General features: G+C 42.9%; 1 protein-coding gene across 2 annotated transcripts in view; it reads left to right on the forward strand.

Moving 5' to 3' along the window:
- LOC147659220 (proteasome assembly chaperone 4-like) overlaps window positions 1-27,947 on the forward strand; it is a 71,484-nt gene that overhangs the window by 28,210 nt on the left and 15,327 nt on the right. For both annotated transcript variants that reach the window (XM_086951878.1, XM_086951879.1), the window contains exon 2: window positions 4,093-4,168. In XM_086951878.1, the coding sequence (XP_086808004.1) occupies window positions 4,093-4,168 (76 nt within the window). The remainder of the gene's footprint in view (window positions 1-4,092; window positions 4,169-27,947) is intronic.

Here is a 27,947-nt window from a genome sequence, read left to right on the forward strand (position 1 = left end):
TGTGGCCGGCCAGGTGGTTGTAGGCCCGTATTTGTCTGCTGTTTATGCACAATAAAGGTTTCCAAAAAAAAAAAAAAAAAAGCTGCCCTTAAGACCCAAGCATCACAGGGTCTGCCCACAAATGGTTTTCCTCTGAGTGCTCCTTCTAGGTTGCATCTGTCTCCAAATTATTCTCACCCACATCATTTCTGTTGTTTGTACAGTGCTCTATCCTGGATCCTCTCCTACAAGTCTCTCTTCATGCCTTGATGACGTGATCTCCTAGTTCGGTTTCTCTTAATATCTTTGTGCAGATTATACTTCCTGTCTCCTGTATCTACTTGTCTTCAGCTATTCAGCACTGCATGGCTCTAGTTGAACTCCTCCAAGACTGAGGTTCAATAATCCCTTACTTCCGAACTAAATCAATCCATCCCACCTCCCGGAACACCCTGATGCTCGCCTCCTCTTCCAAAAACCTTGGTGTACTATGTGAGTGGAATCTTTCATTGCTCCTACTGACATCAAGCATGGTGCCAAGTATTAAGCATATGAGAAATATACCCATTATCCCCTTCCACACACTCAAAGCTCTGATTGAACTCCTGCAACCGCCAAAACGTAGGCTTTCCCCCCACATTTCCTGTCCCCTTGAGACATATCCCTCAATAGCTGTAAATATGTAGATTTTTGTTTTTATTTTTTCATTAGATTTAGACAGGGATTAAGCTGATTGTCTTCTCTGTTACCATTAACTCAGGTGAGCCAGTAATCCAACAGTCACACATTTTTGGTCTATGTTACCCACCCCATGTGACCCTTGTGTAATGTACCATTATTGTTAACATTTTTTCGCTGCTAACTAAATTAATAATTGCACATCCTTTGGCTTCCAAACCATCCTGTGAGTGGATAGCGAACAGCAAACCTTCTCATGATAATATGCTGATCCAAGATACTTTATTAGTTCCATGAAATATCAAATTTAATCTGAAATCATTCAGCTAAGCCTGGGCCTGATAGCTTAGCGGATATCTAAAGACCCTGTTTTATGCTCTAACTAGGCTTGATGGGTCATTAACATTCTGAAAACTGGAAGAGGAGAGCAACATCTGGGTAACTTCCGTATGAAAGTAGTTGCTTTCCCCTAGTTTGGATGTAATGGTTGCTCTTACCATCAGGTTTTCATGATTGATGAATGGTCTTAGAGTGAAAGAAATGTGAAGGATTTGAACAGCCTCAAACGTGGAACATAAAAGAGAATGAGTTTTAGGCTTGGAGCATTATGAAAAACTCCAGTGGCTTTTAGCTTGGAGTTTGGCTCATAGCAATTGTTATGAGGTATCTTTTACCTTCTAGTCAGTCAGTCAAGAATAACTTTAATTGGGTTCAAGGAACCATTAAAGTTTATGATAAAATTACCACAGTATATAAAACAATTACAATCAATAGGATAAAAAGACAATTCATAAAATTCCGGTAACATAAAATTCTTTACATATTGAATTGAAGCAGCATTGTATTACACAGGTCATAAAATTTCCAAGGCATAAGATTTTAAATCTACAGTGAACGGTTTAAGACGGCATGAAATAAAACCATTTGTTGTACGGGAGCTCTTACTCATAGCGTTTTCTAATAGCCATAGAAACTTTTATGTAATTCGCTCCCCCGATGCAGGTATCAGGGGTAGCCAGTGTGTGCAGGAAGTTACAACCATCAATGTATGTGCAGCGGCGGATTTTCCTTAATGGCACTAAGAATTTACACCTCACCGTTTAGTATAAGGTGCAGAATAGAATTAAGTGCATAGTGCTTTGGCTTGTAGAGTTGTCACATGGACAAAGTATGAGCTTGTCAGCCCACCCTCTTTGACGTGGAAATGCCAACAAAAAAAGTGCACAGTGTGTAAACAGAATCTGGTTAAATAAAATCTAGCCTGCAGATCAGTAGTAAAAGTTAGATAATATAGCAATGGGACGTGGGACATCCGTGGTAGGCCCATCTCATCTTGTTCAAGATAGCGTGTTTTGGTCCTGGAGTAAATTGCCTCTTTAATAATGGCTTTAGCATTCGGTGGGATACTTTCAGGGTTGTCACAAAGTGGCCCAATCCTATCTCATGATATCTGTCCCTCAAGAAGTGTAGACATGGTATTTTTAGGGCATTGGCAAAGTTTTGGCAGTCTATAATGACTTTTAGGGAAAAAATTAGTTCTTCAGACAGCCAAATTTATGCCTAAAAAAACAAAGGTGCGGTAGCTATGTTATCCTCTATATAAACTCTAGTCACAGTTCCTTGTGACATAGACGGGTGGGGGCACTATTTGGGGTTATCAATAAACTTTTGGTGAATTTGTTTTCCAACGTTTGTAGCTGACTGCTTTTATGATGTCCTCACACCCCTGCCCCATACGTTGCAATAGAGAGGCATTTGTCTTTATATAGGGTAATTAGTTCCCTCACAGGCTTGTGTCCTAATTTACATGCAAAACTACGGCCCTGTTTGTATAATGTAATGTGCTCTTGCTGTGACAAGAGGGTCCCAATTCAACTTGTTGTTAAATTAATTCCCCATGTATCTGAAGTTGTCTACCTTTTCCATTCTCTTGTCTCGTATGAAAAAATTCTCGTTTTTTGTGGTCTTGGGGCCAATACTATGATACACGATTTGATAAAATTGAATTTTATGTGGAGGGAGGACATAACATCAATACAATATTGAAGGTTTTCTGAAGGCTATTAGCTGTTGTTGCCATTAACACTATCGTCTGCGTAAGATAATAAAGGAACAGATTTGCTGCCAATTTTAGGAAAATCATGCTCCCTACTTAATAAAGAGGCCTCCAAACAATTTGTGTATATTAACAACAGGAAAGGGGCTAAAATACACCCTTGTCGGACACCCTCTGTTGAGGCTATCGGATCAGTTTTTCCCCTTGGGTACCTTCTAGTCTTCTTTCATTCTCTGCTAGCTCCCTTTGCATGACTTCATCTCTTATGCGGAGTTTTGGAATGGGATGTGAACTGATGTTCTGAGGTTGACAGCTTTTAGTAAGCCTGCAGCTGAGGTGGAATAAAGTACTCTTGCTGTTACCAGTTTGTTGCAGTGTGCTATATGTCACTGGTATGGGTTCTTCTGTGAAATCCACCTCCACACAATATTGCCTCTGTGTGAGTTCATCTCTGACTTGGGGTTCTGGAATGGGATTCGAGCTGATATTCTACTGTTGTTTTTTCTTGGTAAGCCAGTGGCTGAGGTGGAATCAGTGACCTGCGTTTTTACCAATTTGTTACAGTGTGGTATTTTTCAGGTTACTCTTCTGAATTTTTAAAAAGACCAGACATACCCTAATCTTGCTGAGGAAAAATCAATAGGAGGGGGTTATAATAGTAGCATTGTGTTAACTAGAACATAAAGACAATCCAATTTAAAGTAGGAGCTAAATTCATGTGTCCAACTTCCTTCCAGATCAGTTTTAAAATAAGTTCGTTTACTTTCTAATGCAGAATGACAACTTCTGTTGTTGAAAAATACATAATCAGACGTAGACAGAATTTTCAGCAACTTGTCTCTACAGCTGCAGAGAAATTACCATATAAAAATATATAGAAAATAAAGAATCGGCATGAAACCTTGGAAGGAATGGAACATCAAAATAAGAACTTGGCAGTAGGGCATAAAGTTGCCGGCCTTTTGTCCTTTTCAGACCTGTTTCTGTACTACCTTTTTTCCAAAGCCCCCCTCTATAACGAGCCCTAGGCACAAACATGATCTAACCAGTAAATGTTCTAAGATATGAAACTAAAGTGAGTTAAGAAACTGGACAGAAAATTATGCATAGCTGTTTTGAACTTTGCTCCCTCTCCATTTTCCGTTGGCATTAACATTTTAATTCCAACAGAAATGTTTACATCGCTGTTAATGATAATCCGCTGATTTCTGGCTTCATCCCAAACGAGGGTCACGATAACTAAAAATGTTTTAATGCAATTATCTGTATCTGAATGATGACCTTTTCATTATGGTATGTTCCACTCTTTTTATGATTTTAACAGATCAAATAAAAGTATTTTATATCAGAAATTACCATATAACTTGCTTTGTTTTCAGGACTCTATTCCAGTGGCTACTTGTATCCTAGGAGACAGCTCAGATACCACAGCATCTTCTTTTGCACAAAGATTAGGTACGTTGACTATACTACATGTCTTCAGTTGATTGCACCATGCTCTTAACTCAACCATACCCTTTTATTATTCTTTTATCCTTTTCATACAGTGTTTATAACAATTAATGCAACAAAAGGAATAGAATTTTTTTGCATGTACTTGAATACACTTGGAAGCAGAAGGAAAGCACAATATAACAATTTCTCAATCAGCTTAACCATATGAGGATAGAAGTAAATACAACAAGCATTTGCAATGCAATAGGTCTCACATTAATTAAGTTTGAGCTATTGGCATTACTAAATATTGCAAAACCAATTGCAACAAAAGTCTATAAATTGTAGGCTAAAAAAATGTGTATTCATTTTTGTAGCAATAGTGGCATGGTGCGCTTTAGAGGAATATGTTTAAAAGTAAAGTGTGCGATTGCTACAATAGTTAATTGTGGATGCGTTAACAATTGATGTGTGCACTGATGGCTGGTGGCGTGTGTGCCTGTAGAAATTGTGCACTGATGGCTGGTGGTGTGTGTGCCTGGTGGAAGTGTGCACCTCCGGCTGGTGGTGTGTGTGTCTGGTGGAAGCGTGCACTGACGGCTGGTAGTGTTTGTGCCCGGTGAAAGCGTGCACTGACGGGGTGGTTGTGTGTGTGTGTGTACGTGTGGTTTTGTAGGTGGTTGTGTGTGTGGTTGTGGTTGCGTGTGTTTTGTGGTTGTGTGTGTGGTTGTGTGGTGTGTGTGTGTGTGTGTATATGTATATAATATATATATATATATATTTATTTTTTATTTTTTTTTCTTCTAAAGAAGTATTAGTCTATATGCTTGACACCCGGAGTTCAATTTGCAACAGCGACATGACATATATACACCTATATTGGTAGTGTTTTAATATGTGTGTACATACACGCGCAGTTGTGTGCTTGTGTGTGTGCTTGTGGTTGTGTGTTGTGTTTGTGGTTTTGTGTGTGCGTGCTTGTGGTCGGGTGTGGTTGTGTGTGTGGCAGTGGTGTGTGTGTGTGTATATATATTTATAAAGAATTATCAGTCTATATGCTTGACACCCGGAGTTAAATTTGCAACAGCGACATTACATATATACACATATATTGGTAGTGGTTTAATATGTGTATACATACACGTGCAGTTAAAGAAATGCTCCAAAGCGATACATACAAAACACCAGCTGTCAATCTTTCCCCAAACACATGTCGAAATTTCGAGGGCTTCGGCATTATTACAAAGGCTACAATGCTAAAGCCTGAAGGGTTTCAACTTTCAGGTGAAGGCGTGAAACGAAGCATATGCGTGAAGGGCACCTAAAAGTCTGGTTTGAAAGAAATGTATCAGATGAGAGAGGGAATGAAGCCAATGAAATAGCAGATCTGAAATAAAGTCCTATTTATGGGCAGATTTTTGTAATACACACCTGTAATGACCGACTTTTTTGGCCCTCTTTGGAGGGAGAATGATGGAAGATGACTCCAGCCTATTACCCTTTTAGTACAGGGATTAGAACTATAAACAGGACTTATCCATAAGGCACAGTAGTGCATTTTCGTACCCTTTTCCTTAGATCAGGGCTTATAAACTTAAGTTAGGGGATAGATTCATTAGTATTAGTGATGATTCATCCTTTTGCAAGCGTGTTAGTATACCTTCTATGGAGTTATGCTTATTTCGGGCCTTGTAGGCCTCAAACGGGACAGACTCCATTTTGCTTTCTGCTCGGCAGCTTGAGAGGCTTTCTAGGTCAAGTGTAATGTTTTAGTTTCGAGGTGTTGTTCGCTTGGAGAGAACCGGCTCAGGCTGGCCCTTATCGAAAGACTGTATTTTTCTCCACTCCGAAGACACAACTTCAGGCCGGCCGGCTGGGAACGTGTCCTTGGTACGGGGAGGTACAAGAATTTGGTGGGCGGCAGGTTACTGGCCGTAACTTTCCATGAAAGGACAGGCTTCCATATTAGCGAAAGTGTTAGGCTGTGAGTCAGTCAGTCCGTAGGCGGCAGCTAGCCATTAGCATCTATGCCATTAATTATTTCCTGGCAGACAGTCTCCATTTTGAAGTCCGAGAAAGATTATGAAACTGAGACTCTCTGAGAAAGACTGAAGGAGAAGGAGAAGTAGCGCAGAGCGATCAGAGACAGAGAGAGAGACAGCAGCCAGTAACGAGAGAGGTTCCAGTGACTTGGAGGGAAGCAGAGGAGATCGAGCATAGCGGTGCAGACGTGTACTTGTGACTTCTAAGGTGTGATTCCGAGACGAGCCAAGACACAGACGAGAAGGGAACCTAGATGACTGCCGAACCCCGACTTCACGTTAATAAGGTGACCACCGCCCTTTTCCTTATAGAGCGCACATTCTAACCTTTTACTTTTCTTTGCAGAATATATATGCTATCGTATAGTATTGTGTTTATAATTATTGTAATAAAAATACCCCAGTTCTTAGTGAACCGACATGTGCCTTGTATTCTTGTTCAATCAGGGTAACCTGGTCTTCTAGTCAGGCATTGTTTGCATGAACGGATGCGAATCCCGATCAGGTAAGGAGTGACTGAGCAACGAGGGGGAGAGGGAACGTTTGATGCCAAGAGCAGAAGGTACATATATCAAATTTGGAAAGCCGTACTAATTTCTATTATCATAGTATTATCCTGAGTAGACAATGAGAGATTTCTTCCATAGGTGTTCATAGGAAAGTGATCGTCGTTGGTACGCGGCGTTAATGAGAGCACCGGGAGGATACGGTGTGGAGATCCGCCGGATTGCGGATCGTGTTGTAAGTAAATGAGAGCACCGGGGGGACACGGTGTGGAGGTCCGCCGGATTGTGGACCGGATAAGTAAATGAGAGCACTGGGACTGCAGGCCCGTGTGTAGGCACGCCGGATTGCGTGTCGAGTGAGCACTGAGAGAGATCAGTGTGTAAGGGTACATAATCAGACCTGCCCCAGGGTAGATTAGTCTGGGCCTATGTGGCCGCGAGACTGGTTGGTATGAATAGGATATTGTAGAAAACTCATGCATGTTTATTGCTATTTTCCCCCATCCTTAGGTACGAGATGTACATACCTATACTTATACCCATTGTAAATACGTTCTAAGGGGGGAGGTGATTACGTTCCGACTGGGTTAGAGGGGCTCCTAGGAGCTGATTCCATCTGGTCCGAAAATCCGGTCGTTACAACACCCAATTTGTGCACTTTCTGCCCAGCTGAAGGCTAGCGCTGCACCTATCTTTATTCCCCACGGCCGTTCGGCGCCTCGACGGTGACACCAGCTCTTTCACAATCTGCAAGACTTGAATAATCGCTGGTTACAAATACAAGGCACCAGCTGGTCCGCTTCGAATTCCAACAGGTTTCATCACTGCAGTGCCTCGCGCGTGTGCTGCCGCGGAACCCGAGCAGGGTTGACGAGACAGCTCTCAGAGGCTGCAGAAAAAGGACGCGCTCCCTCTCACATCGAGCCCGGGAGACAGAACGAGTAAAATAAACAATGATAGACTGCCCGACGAGAGGTGATGGACCCTCGGAGCCGGCGGCTGGCCTGCATGGGGCAGAACATCCCCGGGTACGTGCAGCTCGCGAGCATGCATGTGCCAAGGCAAGATCCTTGCTCAAGTTGGAGTTTTTACTACGAAAGTACTAATACCAAACTTTAGATCGTTTGAGACGCCGTCAGGCGGTAAAAATAAAGCATCGACATAATTATGCCAGCTAGATGCAGATGCAAGCTACTCAGTCCTCAGCCTTAAAATATTTACAAAGTGTTACCAAATCAAGAGAGGCAATAAAAGATCGTGCTACTGCTGCTGTGCCATTTCACCCAAGAGACCATCGCAGGTATATGAAAAAGCGATCACCTCGTAAAAAAAATAAAAAAGAAACAGTTTAAAAGTGTAAATGTAGGAAAAAAGAGGAGGATAATGGAGGAGTGAGAAACGACATACGAGAAGGAGAAGCATGAACTGTGGCTGCAGTGTGAAACAAACACAAAACACAGATGGCAGGACGGGGGCAGAGGGGAAAGCAACTTAATGACCCGTGACGGAGGAGTCAGATGGCGGCTGCGCATGCACGCACACATGCACTCATGCTTCAGGCCAGCTAAACTCTGGTAGGTAGCACTTTTTTTTGCCCTTTACAAAAGATCGAGCAAGCAGCGCATGCGCTGCTTTAGGCTCGACCTAAAAAGGACAAAATTGAATTGGAATTGCATTTACATACCACTTACTACCCCTGATGAGGCGTTGTGGCGCTTACAGTAAAGGTTCATGTAAAACAATAGGATGCTCAATGTCGTTTAGTCTGTATGTCACTCGCCCAAAAAAAACTGGGTTATATAATTTAACCAGCTCCCGTTGCTGATAAAACAAAGTATTGTTGCAGTGCAAGGATTAAAGGTTAAAGAAAAGTCCTGCTGCTACCCTTTGTAGCATGGGGAAAAAATAGAAATGCCAAAGCGTCAAACCCCTCCCCCTGCGTGTGTAGAGGCAAAGTTGCCTGCTTATAGCTGTCCAATGATGCACACCTATCCACTTTGACCATCTGAGACACACCACTAAGCCCCCACCCCAGAGGTACACCTTTTAGCACATGCCTAAGTCATCTGCCTCATCCTCTGAACAGACCTCCTACCCCCAGTCTTATTGTCAGCAAGCTAATATCCCCACTGGAGGAGGTAGTCGCCCCATTTGGAGTTAAAATCGTGAGCTACGCCGACGACACCCAACTTGTCGTCTCCCTATCCCAACCTGTTCAAGGACTGCCCTCCCTCCACACCTGCCTATCTAAAATATTCACCTGGATGGGCAAATCGTCCATAAAACTCAACGGCTCCAAAACAGAGATCATGTTACTTTGGCACAAATGATCCACCCTGCCCCCGAACATCTGGCATCAAAAGCCTAGGGGTCTGGATGGAAAATGACCTATCCTTTAAGACGCAAGCAAAAAAAACTGCGGGAATCTGCTTCGGCCTCCTCAGATCGGCCCGGAAAATTCTGCCCCTTCTCCCCCTTTCCTCCCGTAAGCTGCTCATCCAAGGACTGATCCTGTCTAGACTGGATCATAGCAATGCCATCTTCCTTGGAGCACCGGAATCCACCCTCAATAAATTACAACAAATTCAGAACGCCGCAGCACGACTCCTCACGGACACCCCGACCAGATCATCACCCAAACCTGCGCTGAAACTGTTGCACTGGCTCCCAATACGAGAAAGTATACAGTTCAAATCCCTCTGTCTGGCACACAAACTGCTTCAGGACAAGGGTCCCCCATCCTCAAAAACCTTGTTGTGCCCTACAAAGCTAATAGGGCACTTCGATCAGACCACAAACGCCTAATCACTGTGCCTAGAGTGAAAAAGGCGCGCACCGGAGGTCGGCGATTCTCAGTCAACACAGCCAAACTGTGGAACGCCCTTCCCCTCAAACTCAGGAACGAACCCCGTCGTCTCCAATTCCGGAAACTCCTGAAAACTCACCTTTTCCCCTAAACCACCCCGCCTCTCCTGCCCACTACCCCGACCTTGCTCTCTTGGTTTTAGCGCTGGGATGCTTCCGGGTTACTACGCGCTCTATAAAACCCACATTCATTCATTCATTCACATTCAATTTCTTTCTAGTGTATTTAACATTGGGGTAGAAAATAGTCATTTACAAATAGCTGTTGTTCTCGCTGCGTCTTGACAGGCAATCAAGTTATCTAACAAAACTAATATTCTGCTGAGTGTATTTTGCCCAACGTGTCATAGTAGTAGATGTAGCATGTTTAGTTTTGTTTTCAGTCTTCAATTGGCAGTACAATACTGTTCACTTTTCAGTGAGGTAATCTTGGTTCACTCAAACAGTTAACACAGTTCAATTTTTACTGAGCTAAACTCCTGACATCTTGATGTTTCACTTTCATTAAAGCTCTTGAGAGAAATCTATTTCTGTTCTTTGGTGCTGACTTAACAATTTAAATGGGAAAATACCTAGGTTTTAAAAACATAAACTCAGATGCAAAGATGAGGACACCAGTTTCCTTGAAGCAAAGGTTATTCTGTGTCTAAGTAACAGCTCACCAGAAAGGGAGAACAATGTAGATTTTCCTAGTATCTATGACGGAAAGTCTTAATTTTATTAAACACACAGAGGTGAGTATTATGCCTTCTTTTCTTGCTTTATTTCAAATAGCAGCAAGATAAGCAAAAAACCACAACACCCAGAAGGTACAGCAGAACAACTACTGGCCAATGGGGTTAAAGAAAACAAATAACAACCAATCGCAACTTAAGTACTATATATGGCCAGTTCTGACCGCGAATAGCCCTCTTTTCTTGTGCGAGAAGGTCAGTAAGAATGCATAAACAGTGGAATTAAGGAAAACAAAATGCAAAAAGTCAATATCCAAGTAAATAGATCCTGAAGGAAAACCAGAACTGCAGGATAATGATGAAGGAAAACCAGAACTGCAGGATAATGATGAAGGAAAGTCGAGAGGAAGTGTGTCGAGGATCCAGTTTAAGAAAGGGAGTGCACAGAAGCAGCGGCTGTCTTAAGGGGAGGCTGGTGGCAAAGACGGATTTCCTACGGGTGGGAAAAAACAAAACATTAATTAGTAATGATGTGATGGGATAATACTCGCCCCGTGTCTTCAATAAAATGAATACTTTCCGTCATAGATACTAGGAAAATCTACATTTTATGGCAAGACCAGAGGCTCATATTATGCTTGTTCAAAGCATATTAACCACCAAGGAAGAAGCAGTAACAAATTTACAATAAAACGTCATGAAAACAGTATCATTAGACCAATCTGCTGATTTCAGGATATCCTCCAAACGAGAGCCTGCCCAAAGGCTTTAGAGGCCATAGCACCCCTAGCGGAGTGAGCACCAAAAGCAGAAATGTCAATGCCCGCGAGGGACATGATCCAACGCACCCAATGGGCCAAAGTGGCGGAGGAAACAGGAAGATGGGGTTTACGAAAAGAAATAAAAGAAATGAGCAATTGCGAATGAGAGGAAGTCCTGAGATCAGCAGTTTTCTGTTCGTAAACTTTTAGGCATTGACCAACACAAAGCTGAGGCTGGGAAGGGAAATAGGGGTAAAACACAGATTGTAAATTAGTTTTGGTACGCCTGTGAACCTGGAACAAAACACCAGAATGCGAAAATTGTCTGGAAGATAAATCCAAAGCTCTGACATCAGAGACATGTTTGATTGATATTAAACACAATAACATTGTAAGCTTGGCAGAAAGCATCTTAAGGGAGCGAGCATCATTGTCAGGCCAGGAAACAAACAATTTGAAAAACAAATTAACATCCCATAAGAAGGAATACTTAGCCAACTGAGGTTTTGAAAATCGGACTTCTCGAAGAAGGCGACACACCAAAGGGTGAGTACCTACCGGCTTGTTGTCAATGGGACAATGATTAAGAGAAATAGCGGATCTGTAGAGGTTGCTGTGCGATAAGATTTACTAGAGCTAGCCTCCGAGGCTAGAAAGTTAACCACAAAACTCACAGGGACTGAAAAGGGATCGACAGCCCGTTCCAGACACCAGCTTGACCATAAAGCCCGAGCTGACTTGTAGGCTCTGGAAGTGCCAGGGGCCCAAGCTTGGCTGATAAAGAGTGAAGCTTTCTGTGAAATGATGACGTCAGAAGTGGAAGACCGGAAATTTTTCATGCTGAAAGAACTAGGGATTGGTCCAGGATCATGACGTGGGGAAGACCCTGAGGGTCCAGGAGGAGATCTTCGCTGTAAGGGAGGCAAGCACTCTGTTCATCATCCAGAATGGAGGGAAAGCATAATTGAGGTGAAGGGACCAGTCCTGAAGGAAAGCATCCGTAGCCAGAGCGAGAGGATCCGGTCGCCTACTGAAGAATGCGGGTAGTTGGGAATTGAGACGGGAAGCAAAAAGGCCTATAGAGAAAGGGCCCCATTTTTGCGAGAGAGAAAGAAATACGGAGGGAAGAAGCCTCCAATCGCTTGAATCTCAGAGATAACGAGAGTGCCAATCTGCAATGGCGTTGAGATTGCCTGGAAGGTACTCCGCTCAGAGGGACAGTTTGTGCTGAAGGCAGAACTCCCAAAGGCTCTTTGCTAGTTCTGCGAGTGGTTTGGATTTTGTGCCACCGAGATGGTTTATGTAGCGGACTGCAGAAACATTGTCCATCCGAAGAAGAATGGAACAGCTTGCCCTGTTTTTCGCTAGACTGCGAATTGCAAAGTAGCCTGCCAGCATCTCTAAACAATTGATGTGCAACAACGACTCCTCTGGAGACCATGTACCTCCAGTCGAGATTGAACCACATCGGGCGCCCCAACCCGACAGACTGGCATCTGATTTTAACACAAGATCTGGGGCCATAGCGAAGATCGTTCTTCCGTTCCACACATCTAAATGGTCTATCTACCATTGTAGCTCGAGACGAGACTCTTGGTCTAACTGAATGAGATCTGAATATGCCAGCCCTTGGCAGAGATGCTTTATCTTCAAACGCTGCAGGGCGCGATAATGAAGAGGTCCGGGAAAGATGGCTTGGATAGACGCTGACAGAAGGCCCACGATTCTTGCAAGTGATCGAAGGGACACCTCGGAGAGACGAAGAACTTGACATATCTCTGACCGAATGGCTGAGACTTTGGTTTGCGGAAGGTAAAAAGAGGTGGTGGATGAATCCACGCGGAAGCCCAGTAACTCTATGCTTTGAGAAGGAACTAACATGGATTTTTCCGAATTGATAAGGAAGCCAAGCTCGAGAAGAAGAGACTGAGTATCTTTGAGATTGGAAAGAAGAGACTGTTTGTCGGTGTGCATGAGCAAGATATCGTCCAGATAAATGATGAGACGAATACCTAGGGACCGAAGGTAAGACACCACAGGTTTCATCACCTTGGTAAAGCACCAAGGAGTGGAAGAAAGTCCGGAAGGAAGCGAACAAAACCGGTAAGTGACACCGAGCCACTGAAATTGTAGATATTTCGTGTGAGATTCGGGGATGGGAATTGAGAGATAGGCATCTTGCAGATCTAGTATGACCATCCAATCGGATAGACGTACGGTGTCTCTGAGATGGATGATGGTCTCCATAATGAAGTGACGATAAACCACGAACTGGTTGAACCACTTGAGATTGATGACAGGACAAACCTCTTTGTTCTTTTTCCGAACCAAAAAGAGAGAACTTAGGAAACCCGAGGGGTCAAGGGAGCAATTTGGATAGCTTGTTTGAGAAGGAGATTTTGAACTTCTTGCGAAACGAGCAGAGCTACGTCTGCGGAAAAAACCAACAGAGGAGGAAAAGTAGTCTGGAAAGGAGGAGCGTAGAATTCTATGAGATAGCCTTGGACAGAATTGAGGACCCACAGATTTCCTGTGAGGGTGCGCCACCTGTGAAGAAAAAGAGCTAGTCGACCTCCAATGGGAGGTGAGGGGCCTACCTTGAGTGTTGACATTGTTGTTGTTTCGGAAGCCTTTCTGTCCTCGGCCACGGAAGCCACGGCCTCGTAGGGGATAGAACTGTGGCTTGTATTCTTGATAGCCGGAATTGGCAGCGCCTCTGGAACCTTGGGTTTGATAGCCGCGGCCGGAAGAGTGGTTCCTGCCTCTGCCGGCCCTGCCAAAAACCCGAGGGTAGAAAACTTTTTTGATGGAGAATTGGGCGTTGTCTAGGGAATCAAACGTAGAGACATAGCGGCTGAGATCCTTGACAAGGGAATCACCAAAGAGAAGTCCGTCAGCCTTCACACCAGGATCCTGGGTAGCCAGGTTCGCCAACTTTGGATCTAACTTGATCAGCAGTCCCTTGCGACGCTCATGAATTATCGCAGCATTAGCATTGCCCAAAAGACAAAAGGACCTTTGGATCCACAGAGAAACGTCCTCAGGATTGAGGTCAGAACCCTCCAGGCGAGCCGCTTCCGCCATGTCCAGGACCCGTGCCAAGGGACCAACAACATCTAGAAGTTTGTCCTGACAGGTGGACCATGCCTTGTCGACACCTTTGCGAGGGTCTTCGCCAAATTTCGAAAAGAAAGTAAGGAGAGGCTGATCTATGGAAAGAGTCACAGTAATAAGACATGGTTGGGAAGGTTTGGGGCATTCGCACTTGAGTTTCGCTCTAACAGACTTGCCCAAGGGAAGACGTAGCTTAGAAGATATATATTCTCCCACATGAGGGGCAGGAAACCATTCCGTAGAATTGGGGTGTCTGATGGACGAGGGATCAAACATAGGGATGCCCTCCGTTTCGAGAACGGGTTGGGACGCAAAAGAATCGAGTCTGGCTTTCTTGGGGAAAGGAGGATCAACCAGATCAAAAAGGTCTGCCAGGTTATCAGTGTCACCCATATCATCGTCATCTGTGTCTAGAATTGTGTCAATGACCTGCTTCTTAGGAACCTCCACATTTTTAACCTTGGTCTTACTTTTACCCACAGTAAGTTGAAAGAAAAGTAGATGTATCCATCACATCTTTTAGTGAGGTCAAGGTCTACATGTTTCAGCCTTCCTGTGCTCGGGAATTGTCGGTGGCTTTCATCAGGACCAATCAGAAGATTGAATTTGGAGGATCCCTTTGTCTTAATATGGTCAGGTTGGACACTGTCCCCTGTGTTCTATTAGGGTTCAGGTCAGCTATTTGCCTCTGGTACGAAAATAACTATGTTCTTATCTTTGTTTCGGTCTATGCGGGCTCCATAGGTACAGAGGGAAGGCATTGCTGCCGCCCTCTTGTGAAACTGAGCTCCCGTATCAGGATTGTTCCTCCCGATCTGATGATAGATGCTATCAGCACACTAGTGGCAAAGCATACACCACTGACCGCAATAGTCTTTTATTTGTATTCATACATTTCATCAAAGTTGTTGTTCACTTTTGTTGCATTTTGCCACCCAGACGAAATTAAGGAAAGACACTGGTACCACAACATAGAGGTTCCTGTGAAAAGCTGATTGTAGAATCAAAGCTAGCAGAACCAGAACCTCAAATAGGCCAACTATCTGTAACCACAAATGAAACACAAGGCTGACTGAAACAATATACCTCTTCAAAGTCTTGTTTTTAGAATTGGAGGGTTTTATGGATTCTGATCGACCACTGACTGGGGGTCTTACAGGGCTTTCCCTCGTTGCCCAAGGTATGTAACTTAACTGGTCCCAGGTGGATCCATTGCTTATTAAAGTTTCCCTATTTTCCAGCGTTGCCCAAGAGATTTCAGTCTGTTTGGATGCAGATGCCTTCGAGAAGGATGTCCTGCAAACATTTGAGAGAATTGACCGCAAAGTCCAGGAACTATTGTCCGTGCCAACTACCCACGTGGGAGAGCAAGACCCAAAATGGTTTGATAGGGCCTGCTCCAAGTTCCTACAGCAGTTGAAGATGGCCCTGAAGCAGGTCCCAAGAGATAGGAGCCTTGTGACAGTCTTTAGTTGAGACGAACTCTGAGAGTCTGCTGCCTGTGGATGGTGGTTGCCGGTTTTTGAGCCAGTGTGACTCCATTGTAAGGAGCTGTAGGAGCGTAATTTTGCCGCCCTGCTTTCTTTTGCCATTTAACGCATTCCACGTGTTTTGTCTCTTCATGTGTTTGGACAAGTGGACTAGGCACGCTTGTGACTGCCCTGAAGGGCCACGGGCATTAGTTTGAGAGGATTTCTTCCTTTGTGCCCTCCCCCTGTGGGAGTGGCATGTTTATCGATAGTTTTCCTGCAAGTACCCCTGTCCTGATGAAGCCATAAAGAATCTACTGGCTGAAACGCGACCGCAACTGCGTCGACACTTCTGTGTTGAAGGAGTCCCTTTATCACTATTTGTATTTGTTTCAACTTCTTGCGCCCTGTATTAAGCTAGTTTTGTGAGAGAATTTTTTTCTCAGGCGCCAGCAGGATTTCCTTTTTGATCTATATCACTCATAAGTGGGAGTGTATATATATTTTGAGAAAGGTTTCATTTGCCTTTCTTAGGGTACGCCGTTGTTGGTATTTTGTACTTTGTATAAGCTGTATATAGAAATTGTATATATGTATATTTTGTGATGTGCTATTCCTTGGATTAATTTTGTGTACCACTTGTTCTTGTGATACGTTTATATGTCCATATACATTATGTTTAATTATATGTGTTTACATTAAGTTGTAAAGAACAAGATAATTTAATTTTTCTTGGATTTGAATATTAAATGTGAAATGTATCCCTTTTATAGCGTTTTTTCTACTTTCTCATCTTTTTGATGACCCCTGCTCCGGTATGGGAGGGTGATGTGGGCAGAACCCCTTTAGTATTTCCTAGTTGTGACAGTCTTTAGGCAGGCCCATAAGCAGGTTTTAGCCAAGCGTAAACCTATCTTGCAGGAACTAGTCTGTTAGGAACTAATCCAGGCAAGCGAAAGTGGAGATAGCTCCCTTTTCAGGAGGGTAGTAAATTGGCCCTGTTTTACAAATGGGACCGGTCCAGGTGTATGTACCCACAGTTCCGAACACCAATGGGTAGACCATTTTGCATATGTCTATAATTTTGTATAGGTGACGGAGGGTGAGGATATGGTAGCTATATAACTGGGGCAGGTTCCTGCGTTATTTATTCCGCGTTAGTGCACATATGCCCGTAGTTACTTCATCTACTACGGGCATATGTGCACTAACGCGGAATAAGGTCCCAGGTCCTGAGGGGATCCCTCCGGACCTGTTCAGGATGGATGATAAGGTATGGGGCCTCCTCTTGACTCGGGGACTGAACGCAGCAGCGCGTCGTGGGGTGCCACCCTCGTGGTCAACGATGGGGATTGTGTGTGTTTAAGAAGGGTAAAAAAGATAACCCTCAATGCTACCGCCACATCTCCTTGATCGATTTGTAGTGAAGTTCCTTGGGAGGGGTCATACTTAATAGGCTGATGGCTTGGTCAGATGCTAACAATATCCTGACGGACGTCTAATATGGCTTCAGGCCAGGGAGGTCTACATCTGACTAATGTTTGAATCTCTATTTAATTATTAAGAAGTACACTGTAGCTCAGCCTGAATCTCTCTATCTGGCATTCATGGACCTTACATCCACATTCACTTGGGTTAATCGCACAAAATTGTGGGCTCTGCTACTCAAGACAGGGGTGGAGCCAAATATAGTGGCATTCTTGGCAGACCTAAATTCTGACACTTCTACACGTTTTTTTGCATGGTGCTGCTCACACTCAATCCTTTCCGACTAGCAATGGGGTTCGGCAGGGGTGCGACTTTGCACCATTCTTGTGTACCCTATAGGTTAAGGGGCTTGAGCAAGTCCTTCTCTTGGTTCCGCCTGATTGCCCTAGGTTAGGTTCGAGCCTGCTCCTGGTATTGTTATATGCCAATGATGCAGTTTTAATGGCCCACACGGCTTGTGGCTGCAGTTTCTCTTGGACAAAGTTGTGGCCTTTATGGGCAGCTTCGACCTAGCTGTGAATTTGACTAAATCTTATGTCCTAATGGAGGGTCCAGGGTCTACTAGTTCCAAGATGGGCCATCATACACTGGATGATGTCTCAGCCTTTCCCTTTTTAGGGGTGCTATTTGATTTCACGAACAACTGGCAGCCCCTGTTGGAGGGGAAGAGAGTTGAGCTTGTTTAAACCACTGTGGTATTGGCTAGCTTTGCACATATGTTGGGTTGTTGGTCTCCGCAAGTCCTACTTAAGATTTACCCCGCTAAATTTGTGTCCCGGATTCAGTATTGCAGCGAGAGTTGGGGGTATGAGGAGACTGGTACAATCCAAGCAGCTGAAAATCAATTTCTAAGGCAACTAGTTCAGGTTCCACTATGTACTCCGTTTTTTTCCGTACATGCTGAACTTGGAATTAGGTATTTAGTCAACTCAGTCATTCTTTGTCCTCTGCTCTGCTGAATACAAATCTGGACCAGGGAGGATCTCAAGCTTAATAGACTGATCCTTTTGGATTGTTTGTCCCTTAATGGAGCAAACAGAATTCCCTAGTTAACCTATGTTAAGGCAGCTTTTGCCGCACTAGGAAGAGCAGACGTTCACTTTCTGTAACCCCAAGAACTACAGGGCATAAAAGTGCTCTTTTTTGAGTGGTCGTCACTAATCAGAGAAGAGCCTGAACTGACTTAACTCTTGGTGAGGGGACACATGCCCCTAAAGACTGTTGAGGGTATGGAGCACTACTTAGTCCAGGTACCCAATAAGTGAGATAGGATTCTTTCAGCCAGATTTCCATTTAATCAATTACATCCTCTTCTGGCCACATCCCACAGATGGGTCTATTCTGGTTACAGGACGCCTTGCGACAACAGGTCTCTGCAGGACACCTTACACTTTGTTTTGTAACTTCTATAATTGGCCCAGAGAGCAGTTTTTGATACCATTGTTGAAGACTAAGAACTTTATTCAAGTACAATCTGCTCTTATGTATTTACAGTTGCTTTCTACTGAATGTTTTATTTGCTGTGATAAGTTTCTTGCAAGCTGTCCTGGTGTCTAGGCGCTCAAGACTTGACTATTTTAAATCTGTTTTTAACTGTATGTTTATGCTGTATATGTTTTTTTTATATGCATGTTTTTATGGAATATTATTCTGTTATTTTATGGTTGCTGTTTACAACCGATTTTTTTTTTTATGATGAACCGAATTTAGGAGTTTGAGACTTCTCTTTTGACAGGGAGACTACCAATAGAATATCTTTTTATTTTACCAATTTTTCAAATCAGTGAATAGGGAGCATATTGCACAATCATGCACACATATGCAGGATTAGGCTGCTTTAAAAGACACTGTAAAAAAATACAGAATAAAGAATTCCTCCACTAGGTTCTGGTTAAAGACATTTAGCAAACTCATTCCTTATGGTTTTAAAAAGGAATGCACCACATCTACTTACCCATGACAGATTGGTGGTCATTCTTTAAATATTGTGTTCACCCATGGTATAATGCAGTCCTTGCAAAATGGTGTTCATTATTAGCATATTGTGGTCATCCTTAGCCACCAGGTGTCAAACTCTGGCATAAAGCTGATCCATTCACAATGATGGCAGTGCTTGGCATACTGTTGGCATCCATGGCATAATGGTGGTTCTAGCAGTGTGATGTTAAATCTTGACATAATATTGGTGTGAGATGCTGGCCTGGTATATGCTGTCCACTAATGTAAGTGGACACCCTGCACCAGTCCAGACAACCCTTATGATGATTTAAGAGGTCTTAGACAACCTTAGAAAGCTATCCAAGTGGTAGCTGTGGAGAGTAGCCTTCAGGCTTAGTCTTCAAGGAGTGTAAAGCAGCTTGTTTTACCAGAATGCAATCTTATAGCATAGATTAAATTAAAAGAACCACACCAAGTATTTATACAAATATTTATTTATTATATAATACTCTCTAGTATGTTCTAATATCTCCAACACAGAGATAAACACAATGCACGCAATACTTTTGCAAAGTAACACAGTAAATAGCACAAAATACACAGTGGGCCCCGGGACTGACCAAACCATATACTTTGAAAGTGGTATAAGAACCACGACTCGAGTCAGGACGATGTTGAGAGGTCGTAGAATTGCTGGGTACCCACAGAAACACCCAAGGTCAGCAGATAGTGCCCCCTCGGAGAGTGTGAACATGACCGCATGCTGAATACAAGTCTATGTGCAAGTTGCGGTTGGATTTTTAAGGATTAAGGACCCCTCCCAGTGGACCCTGAAGAAACCCTGTGGAAGACAGAAGGTTGGAGAGCCACCCCACCCATGGATACCATGGTACCCAAGTTACTTATCCCAGGGAAGCCGGGTGCATGGGTGTGAAGTTGTGTTAGAAACTGCTGTCGAACCCAATGGAGGATTTCATGACAAGTGCCACTGCTGGAAGAGGGGAAAGTTTCCGTAGGAATCCAAACGTGGATTCTTGAAGTGAAGGACCTGAGCGCAGAGGGTACAGAGTCTATGTCACTCAGGTGTGACCAGGAGATTTGGAACACTAATGCCTTCCGATGTCAGTTCATGGAAGATGTAAATGACCTTGACTTAGCAGCTGTGAGGACAAGGCGACGCTGAGGAAGACCAGGACCTGGATACAAGCTGTCCCACGAAGGATATCGAGTGCTGAGGGGTCGGGGTCCGCGGGAGCACCAACAAGCTTTGGCAAATGCAACCCACGCAAGCAGTCGAGAAGGTGTGAAGTTGGAACCTGCAATCCCCAGGGAACTCCCCACAAGCAGGGGAGTCAGGGCAGGCCCGAGCAATCAGGGGGCCCAAAAGTAACAAGTGTGACCCTCAAGTGGACCCACAGGCCAGAGGCACTGGAGTCGCGAGGGGACCTCAAGCAGCTCACCAAAAGATGCAGGCCATGATTCCCAGGATGCAGTGTGGCTGAAGATTCTGGTCACTGGAGGTGCTTGAGGTTGGGGCTATTTGGACCCCAAATATCTTCTTGCAAAGAAGCCAACAAGCCTTTCCAACTGCAAGCTGGACGCGGTGCAGAGGGGTTCGGGGATTGCAACCCCCGCGAGCGATCCTGGCCTCAAACTTGGTGGGAGGGCAGGGCAGCCTCGGGAGATGTGGAAAACCACTACCTGTGTTACAGAGCTCACGGAGTCCGGAGGAACTCAGGATCTGCTGACCAGTCGACTTAGTTGCAGTGCCTGCGAATGCAGGGGAGTAACACCTTCACTCCAAGGGAGATTACTTCAGGTGTCTTTGATGCTTCACAGGCCTTGGAAGGTTCCTGCCTGATGCACAGGCACTGACGATGCAGCAGACTGGAAGGGAGACAAAGTGAGGCCTAAATGAAGTTCAGTGAAGTCCAAAATTACCAGACGGTAGAAGTGCAATGGTGTCTGATCTGAATCTTATCCCATGGCAAATCTGAAGACCTACACCCAGGTAAGCCCTTAAGTACCCTAGGGAAAGAGTTGGGAAGATTCAGGGGACCCACCCAGGGGAGGGTCTGTGGACAAGGGGAAGGTTACTCCCCTGTCCTTTTGTCCAGTTTTGCGCCAGAGCGGGAGCCAACGACTCCCACTGGTTTGAACTGGACAATGCACAGGGACACCAAATGTCCCCCTCATGCAGACTTTCTGGCGCTTGCAAGTGCACCCACCCAACCCTAATACACTAAATCCTGTCTGGGAGGTGGTCACACCTCCCTGTGACAAGATACCTATTGTTCTACCTTCCTCTGCTTGAGTCTCTGGTCGGCAGCAACCATTTTGCGCTGTCCAAAACTAGAAGGCTGGTACCGGAAACACTGAGAGCCTAACATAGGGCTCTTCCAGTGCTTGGGATCATACCTCCCGCACCGTTTACAGTTTGCAGGAATGATTCCAACATGTTTGATACCAAAAATGCTAGGATTCGTTACAGCCGTTTTCGAGATGGTCATCGTGCGATTAGGTGGTGCCCCTCTATATTGTATATGGCTGTTTCACTGGCAACCCAGGAGAATAGACTCCATAGGCTGCAGGGGTGTCCCGCTCATGCAGGGGCACCTTTTCACTTAGAACCATGCACCCTGCCTTCAGGATTGCAAAGGCTTGCTATAGGGGTGACTTATAGGTTTTAAGTGCAGTGACCCTCAGATATAGTAAACCTGTATCTTTAGTAAGTGGTGCAAGCACCAACTTACACAATGGGAAATGACAGGCATGTATTTCCTTTTTGAATTGTATCTCATGGGTGGCATAATCCATGCCCTGGGTGCATGGGTACCATATACTAGGGACTTATAAGGGTAACCCAGTATCCAATCTGGGATGTACCTAAGCACTGTACACAATAATTTAGGGAGAAAGCAGATATATTGGGGTCCTGGTTAGCAGGATCCCAGTCAGACTAGTCAAAAACAGCATCACATTAAGCAAAAAAGTGGGGGTAACCATAGAAGTAGATCCTACTTTCATAGAGTTGGCATCCTTGTTAGCGTGGCAGTCAAACCTAGCATAATGTTGCCTCCTGCAGTATGGTGAAAAATCATGACGTTTGTATGGTTATGCATAGCATGATGGTACCTACCCTGACATAATGTACTTGACATCTTGTATGTAGCCTTGGTAAGATGGTTCCAAAGTAGAAATGTAAATACATTAAAGTACATTAAGGTTAAAGCATTCTCAAAAAGAGAACAACCAGTGAATGTAAACACATGCAATGTGTACACTGGCGTACATGCTTAGCTAGCTTTCGCTCAAAAATCCGGGACTTCTTTGCCAATGGCTACATTTTGGAGTGAGGGTTGGGAATGGTAAAATCCATTGCATTTGCAAATGCTGGTTCAGCTTGTCATTTCTTTTTCCTGTTTCTTAAGCTGATGTACTTAGCCATAGTACTATGTTACTTAACATTTTTCAACGTGTATCTACCATTTAGACTTCACATCTTTAGTTGTATGGAGAACTGTATGTTACTGACCTTTTTAGGGGAGGGGGCTGATTTCCATCCACCATCCCTGAACCAACAGACAGAGGATCAACAGGTGTGCATCCTGTAGTGTTTGGGTATGTCATCAGCACAAAGAGTTAATTCTGTGGTTACTCTGAAAGTTGTTTGAGGACACTCATACACAGACAAAGGCCGTTGGACATTTTTGCAGTTGATAATAACATTTACTGAAGACTTTTTTCATTCAGTTTCATATCCACATCCCTGTCTCAATTTGAGAAAACATGAGTACAGCCGGAGTACTTTTATTTATTAATTACGTGCACTCAGCTGATGAAATTATATCTAGGTGTGATTGAAGTCACGGGGCTAGGGCAGAAGAGAATCGAGAGGTAGCAGAAAACGCACTTTTTACATTTTTCCCAAAAACCATTATACTGAGTTTCCTGTTGATGGAGGGGTAGCTGTTTCTAGCTTTTAGGCCCTAGGAAAGATAATCCATAGGTCTTGCATTGGGTTCTGGGAATGAGCAATAAATAAAAGCCACTATAAATAAGAGACTGATTGAGACATTGCTGGGAGATGTTCTGAGTCTTTTAGGCTCATCCTTGTACAGATATTTATAGACTAAGAACAGGATTTCGAACTTCATTATCACTCTTCTAAGAGCTCATTGTAAATCTGGAATCAAATTGGGAACTTTGCCTTCATGTCAAATTTAAGATACACCATGGCATTTTGTAAATGTTGAAGCTGGATTATCTACTATTTGGAGAGTCCCTCAAGAAGTATATTGCCATAATTATGTTTAGAATATATTAGGGCCCACCAGTGGATACGTGTCTTCTGGAAGGGAGTAGAGGACTCTGCGGAGTTGGTGCTATCTGATCCACGATCCCCTAATATCTTTATTGATATGACGACCAAAGGCATGTCAGAATACTAAAGGATCCCCAAGTTTTTCACTGTATTAGAATTTCCAGTGGAGACTCCTCGTAAAGCGGGGGAAGGGTATTAAGGAAGATAAGAAAACTGAAAGTGTTTGTGGCCCAAATAAATTCATTGAGAAATGTGATTCCAGTGGGTCACTGGGACCATCCCCTTGGGAACACTATTTACTCCTCTTGTAGAGAGAGGATTCCACACAGTTAGTTCAGTTTATGGCTTCATTTATTTGACAATGTTCGTTTTTCCAATGAATATTGGTTACAGCATATTCAATGTCATACGATTTCGCATTTTTTCATCAATAAGGCATCATTATAGTACATAAAATCCTATGCATTTCGGGCTGCATATTGAGCCCTTCATCAGGGAATATCACTGTAAAAAGAAAACATATAAGTGTAACTTGATACTGCAATAGGCATTGTGGCATACACTGTTAGTACATTTCAAAATTATATCAACAAAGTTTGTTGTATCTGTATAGTCATTTGAGAAAAAATGAATGGTAACTTACATGCCTGTCTTTCACTTTTAGTGGGTTCTAATGTTGAATTGAACTCTGGAAGAAAGTTCACGAAATAAGTTTAAAGAGTTCAACACAGTGGTGCGATGTGTTGTAGCAGGGCAAGATTAATGTTGTAAAGACTAACCTGTTGTTCGGAGAACGAAGGTTTAGAACAGCCACGGGCGCGGCTTCTGTATTGTTCTATCGTTACTCGTTGTAACGTTGTAACCGTTAAGGTTGTGTTTTCAAACGTGATTGCGGTCACGTGGTATACTGAAATTGTGAAAAGACTATGGACCGACTAGTCTTAAGGAATGTTCAACTTTGTTTATTATCGAAATATGTGGTAATGGTAATATGCGAGTTAGAAAATTAAAAAGATGTGTGAAGTGTTAATCATAGTTATAAAAAATATTTGAGTGATCTGCTTCTGACGGTCTCGAACCGTGGTGAGGTAAAAAATAACAGGTTTAGACGGTGGTGAGTGAGGTGAGCTAAGTCACGGCTGGACTAAAGTGTATGGTGTGTCTCTATGCAGTATAAGAATACACAGGGGTACCAAGGTGAAGCACTGAAGCAAATTTACATTTCATACGTTATAGATAGCATGAAAATTCAATCCTTTCATTGAGTCCAAAAGGTTTTTGAGTACACAGTCTATAAATCCATGAATTCTCTCTTTGAAGTAGGTATTTCGTGTTGTCTCTGCCTTCTATTCTTTTGATGTTTTCTAGGATCAAAAATTTCAGTTGAGCAATACTGTGTTTGGATTCCATAAAGTGTATCGCAACTGTGGATTTCACATTTTTTAGGCGTATATTCGATTTGTGTTCTGTGATTCTTGTGTTGATGCGGCGTTCCGTCTTCCCGATGTATAGTTTGCCACACGGGCATTTGAGAGCATATATGACATTTGTCGAATCACACATAGCATTAACTCTTAGTTTGATTTCCTGACCTTTCATCGGGTGATTAATTTTATTTCCTCTAATGATGTTGTTGCAGTGTCCACAGTTGTGGCATGGTTTGGTTCCATTGTAAATTTCTATTGTGGATGTCTGTGGTTGGATCATTTCACCTATATTTTTTGTTCTGGTGAATGCAAATAACGGTGGGTCTTTGAAACAGTTGTTGAAATCCGGTTCCAAGGTAAGCATTTGCCAATGTTTTAGTATGGTTTTCTTAAATTTGTAGCTTGATGTTGAGTACTTAGATATGACAACAATCCTAGTTTGCTCTTTCGATTGACTCGTTTGTAGTAATGATCTTCTGTCTCTTTGTTCAAGTTTATGTTTAGACTCTTCCATGATATGTTCTGGGTAACCTCTTTGTTTGAATTTCTTTTCCATCTCTGATATTCTTTTTTGCAACATGATGGGTTCAGATGTAATTCTTTTTATTTTGGCCATCTGAGAGAAAGGTAGAAATCTCTTTAGGTTGTGTTCATGGAAACTGCTATAGTGAAGCATGTTATTGCGATCTGTGCTTTTGGTGTAAAGATCAGTTTCGAGTCCTTTGTGTGTGCGATTCACTCTGACATCTAGGAAGGTAATAGTAGTGTTAGACATTTCCCAGGTTAGCTGAATTCTCTCATCCACTTGATTGAACTTTACTAAACCTTCATGTAGTTCTTCTTTGGAGCTTGACCAGATTATGAAAATGTCGTCAATATAACGAATGAATAGTTATAAATTGTTACTCCATTGTGTTTTGGACAGTATATGCTTTTCTTCATAAGACTTCATAAAGAGATTCGCATACACCGGCGCTGCAGAATTGCCCATGGCAGTGCCAATTAATTGTAAGTACCAACTGTCCTTGTATCTGAAAGAGCTTTGGTATAAGGAGAAGAGCATTAACTCCATAAGGAAAGTTTGAAAGTTCACATCCAAGTTTGTGTTCGTAAGGGCATTCTCTATTGCTTCTATCCCCATGGAGTGGGGTATGCTTGTATACAATGACCTTATATCCGCCGTGCATAGTATTATTTGTTCCTCAGGTTCAATTTTGATAGTTTCCAATTTCAGTATGAACTCCGTCGTATCCTTTATGTATGTTGTCATTTTTCTCACTGTGGGCTGTAGATATTTATCTAGCAGTTGACCTACGGGCTCATGCATACTGTTTCTGGTCGATACGATTGGTCTTAGTGGTGGATCCAATACATTTTTGTGGATTTTTGGCACCATGTTCAATGTGGGGCTTTTTGGATTGTCTTTCAGTAGAAATTTTTTAATTCTGTCATTTATCACACCCATTTCATATGCTTTGTCTACGATGGTTTTTAGATGTTTTGAAAACTCCATGGTTGGATTTTGTTCAAGTTTCATGTATGTATTGATGTCGTTTATATGCTCTAGTACTTTTTGTTCGTATTTATCTCGATCCATTATAACTATGATTAACACTTCACACATCTTTTTAATTTTCGAACCTGCATATTACCATTACCACATTTTTCGATAATAAACAAAGTTGAACATTCCTTAAGACTAGTCGGTCCATAGTCTTTTCACAATTTCAGTATACCACGTGACCGCAATCACGTTTGAAAACACAACCTTAACGGTTACAACGATACAACGAGTAACGATAGAACAATACAGAAGCCGCGCCCGTGGCTGTTCTAAACCTTCGTTCTCCGAACAACAGGTTAGTCTTTACAACATTAATCTTGCCCTGCTACAACACATCGCACCACTGTGTTGAATTCTTTAAACTTATTTCGTGAACTTTCTTCCAGAGTTCAATTCAACATTAGAACCCACTAAAAGTGAAAGACAGGCATGTAAGTTACCATTCATTTTTTCTCAAATGACTATACATATACAACGAACTTTGTTGATATAATTTTGAAATGTACTAACAGTGTATGCCACAATGCCTATTGCAGTATCAAGTTACACTTATATGTTTTCTTTTTACAGTGTTATTCCCTGATGAAGGGCTCAATATGCAGCCCGAAATGCATTGGATTTTATGTACTATAATGATGCCTTATTGATGAAAAAATGCGAAATCGTATGACATTGAATATGCTGTAACCAATATTCATTGGAAAAACGAACATTGTCAAATAAATGAAGCCATAAACTGAACTAACTGTGTGGAATCCTCTCTCTACAAGAGGAGTAAATAGTGTTCCCAAGGGATGGTCCCAGTGACCCACTGGAATCACATTTCTCACTGTTATTTGAAGGCGTTTTTAGGGGTATTAACGCCACCCACGGAGAACCTAATCTGGATTAACTTGAACTGAACAGCTGTGCATCCACCCTAAACCTCTCTGTTCCCAAATAAATTCATTACATCTGCATCGCTTTAGTACACCTTGGCAAACAATTCTATTGATCCAACACCTCCAGTTAGAATTGGGTATCGCCTTCATACAAATTAAGCTCACTTCCCGCGGAGTGAATTAAATGGACGAAGGGCCTGGGATAAATATTAAATAAAATAGGGAATAATGATAATTGAGGGACATTCCATTTATTGTTATACAGCTCGAAATCAAGGTTCCTACCATAGCATATTGAGTGCATGAATCCAGAAATGTCAAATCCTAGACACCAGAGATGCTTGAGAAGTAGTAAGCGTCTAATTGTGACAAAATCCGCACGTGGTTCTGCACGACAGTCAGTAAAAGTATCTCCTGATCTTCAGTGCTCTGTAGCTTATCCCAGAAATCCTTTAAGGCTGTCATAGTCTCAAGTCTTGGGTGAAAAACAGATTGGTAAGAATCCGAACAATCTGTAAGTGGACACGAACTTAATTTTCCGGGATCTTAGACTTCCATGGCATACCTGAAAAGGCAGAAAATGATATGTATTGTACATTCTAAAATCTGCTTTTTATGCAACACTATTATGATTGCTGTTCTAAGAAGTTAGCCCCATAACAGTGACTGAAAAATATTTAGTAACTTGGTCATAAAAGTTGCAGAAATCTCAGCACGAGTTATTGCTGACTTTTAGTGAAGGATATT

This window comes from Lissotriton vulgaris, unplaced genomic scaffold (assembly GCF_964263255.1).
Source record: "Lissotriton vulgaris unplaced genomic scaffold, aLisVul1.2 SCAFFOLD_384, whole genome shotgun sequence".
NCBI classification, from domain to species: domain Eukaryota; kingdom Metazoa; phylum Chordata; class Amphibia; order Caudata; family Salamandridae; genus Lissotriton; species Lissotriton vulgaris.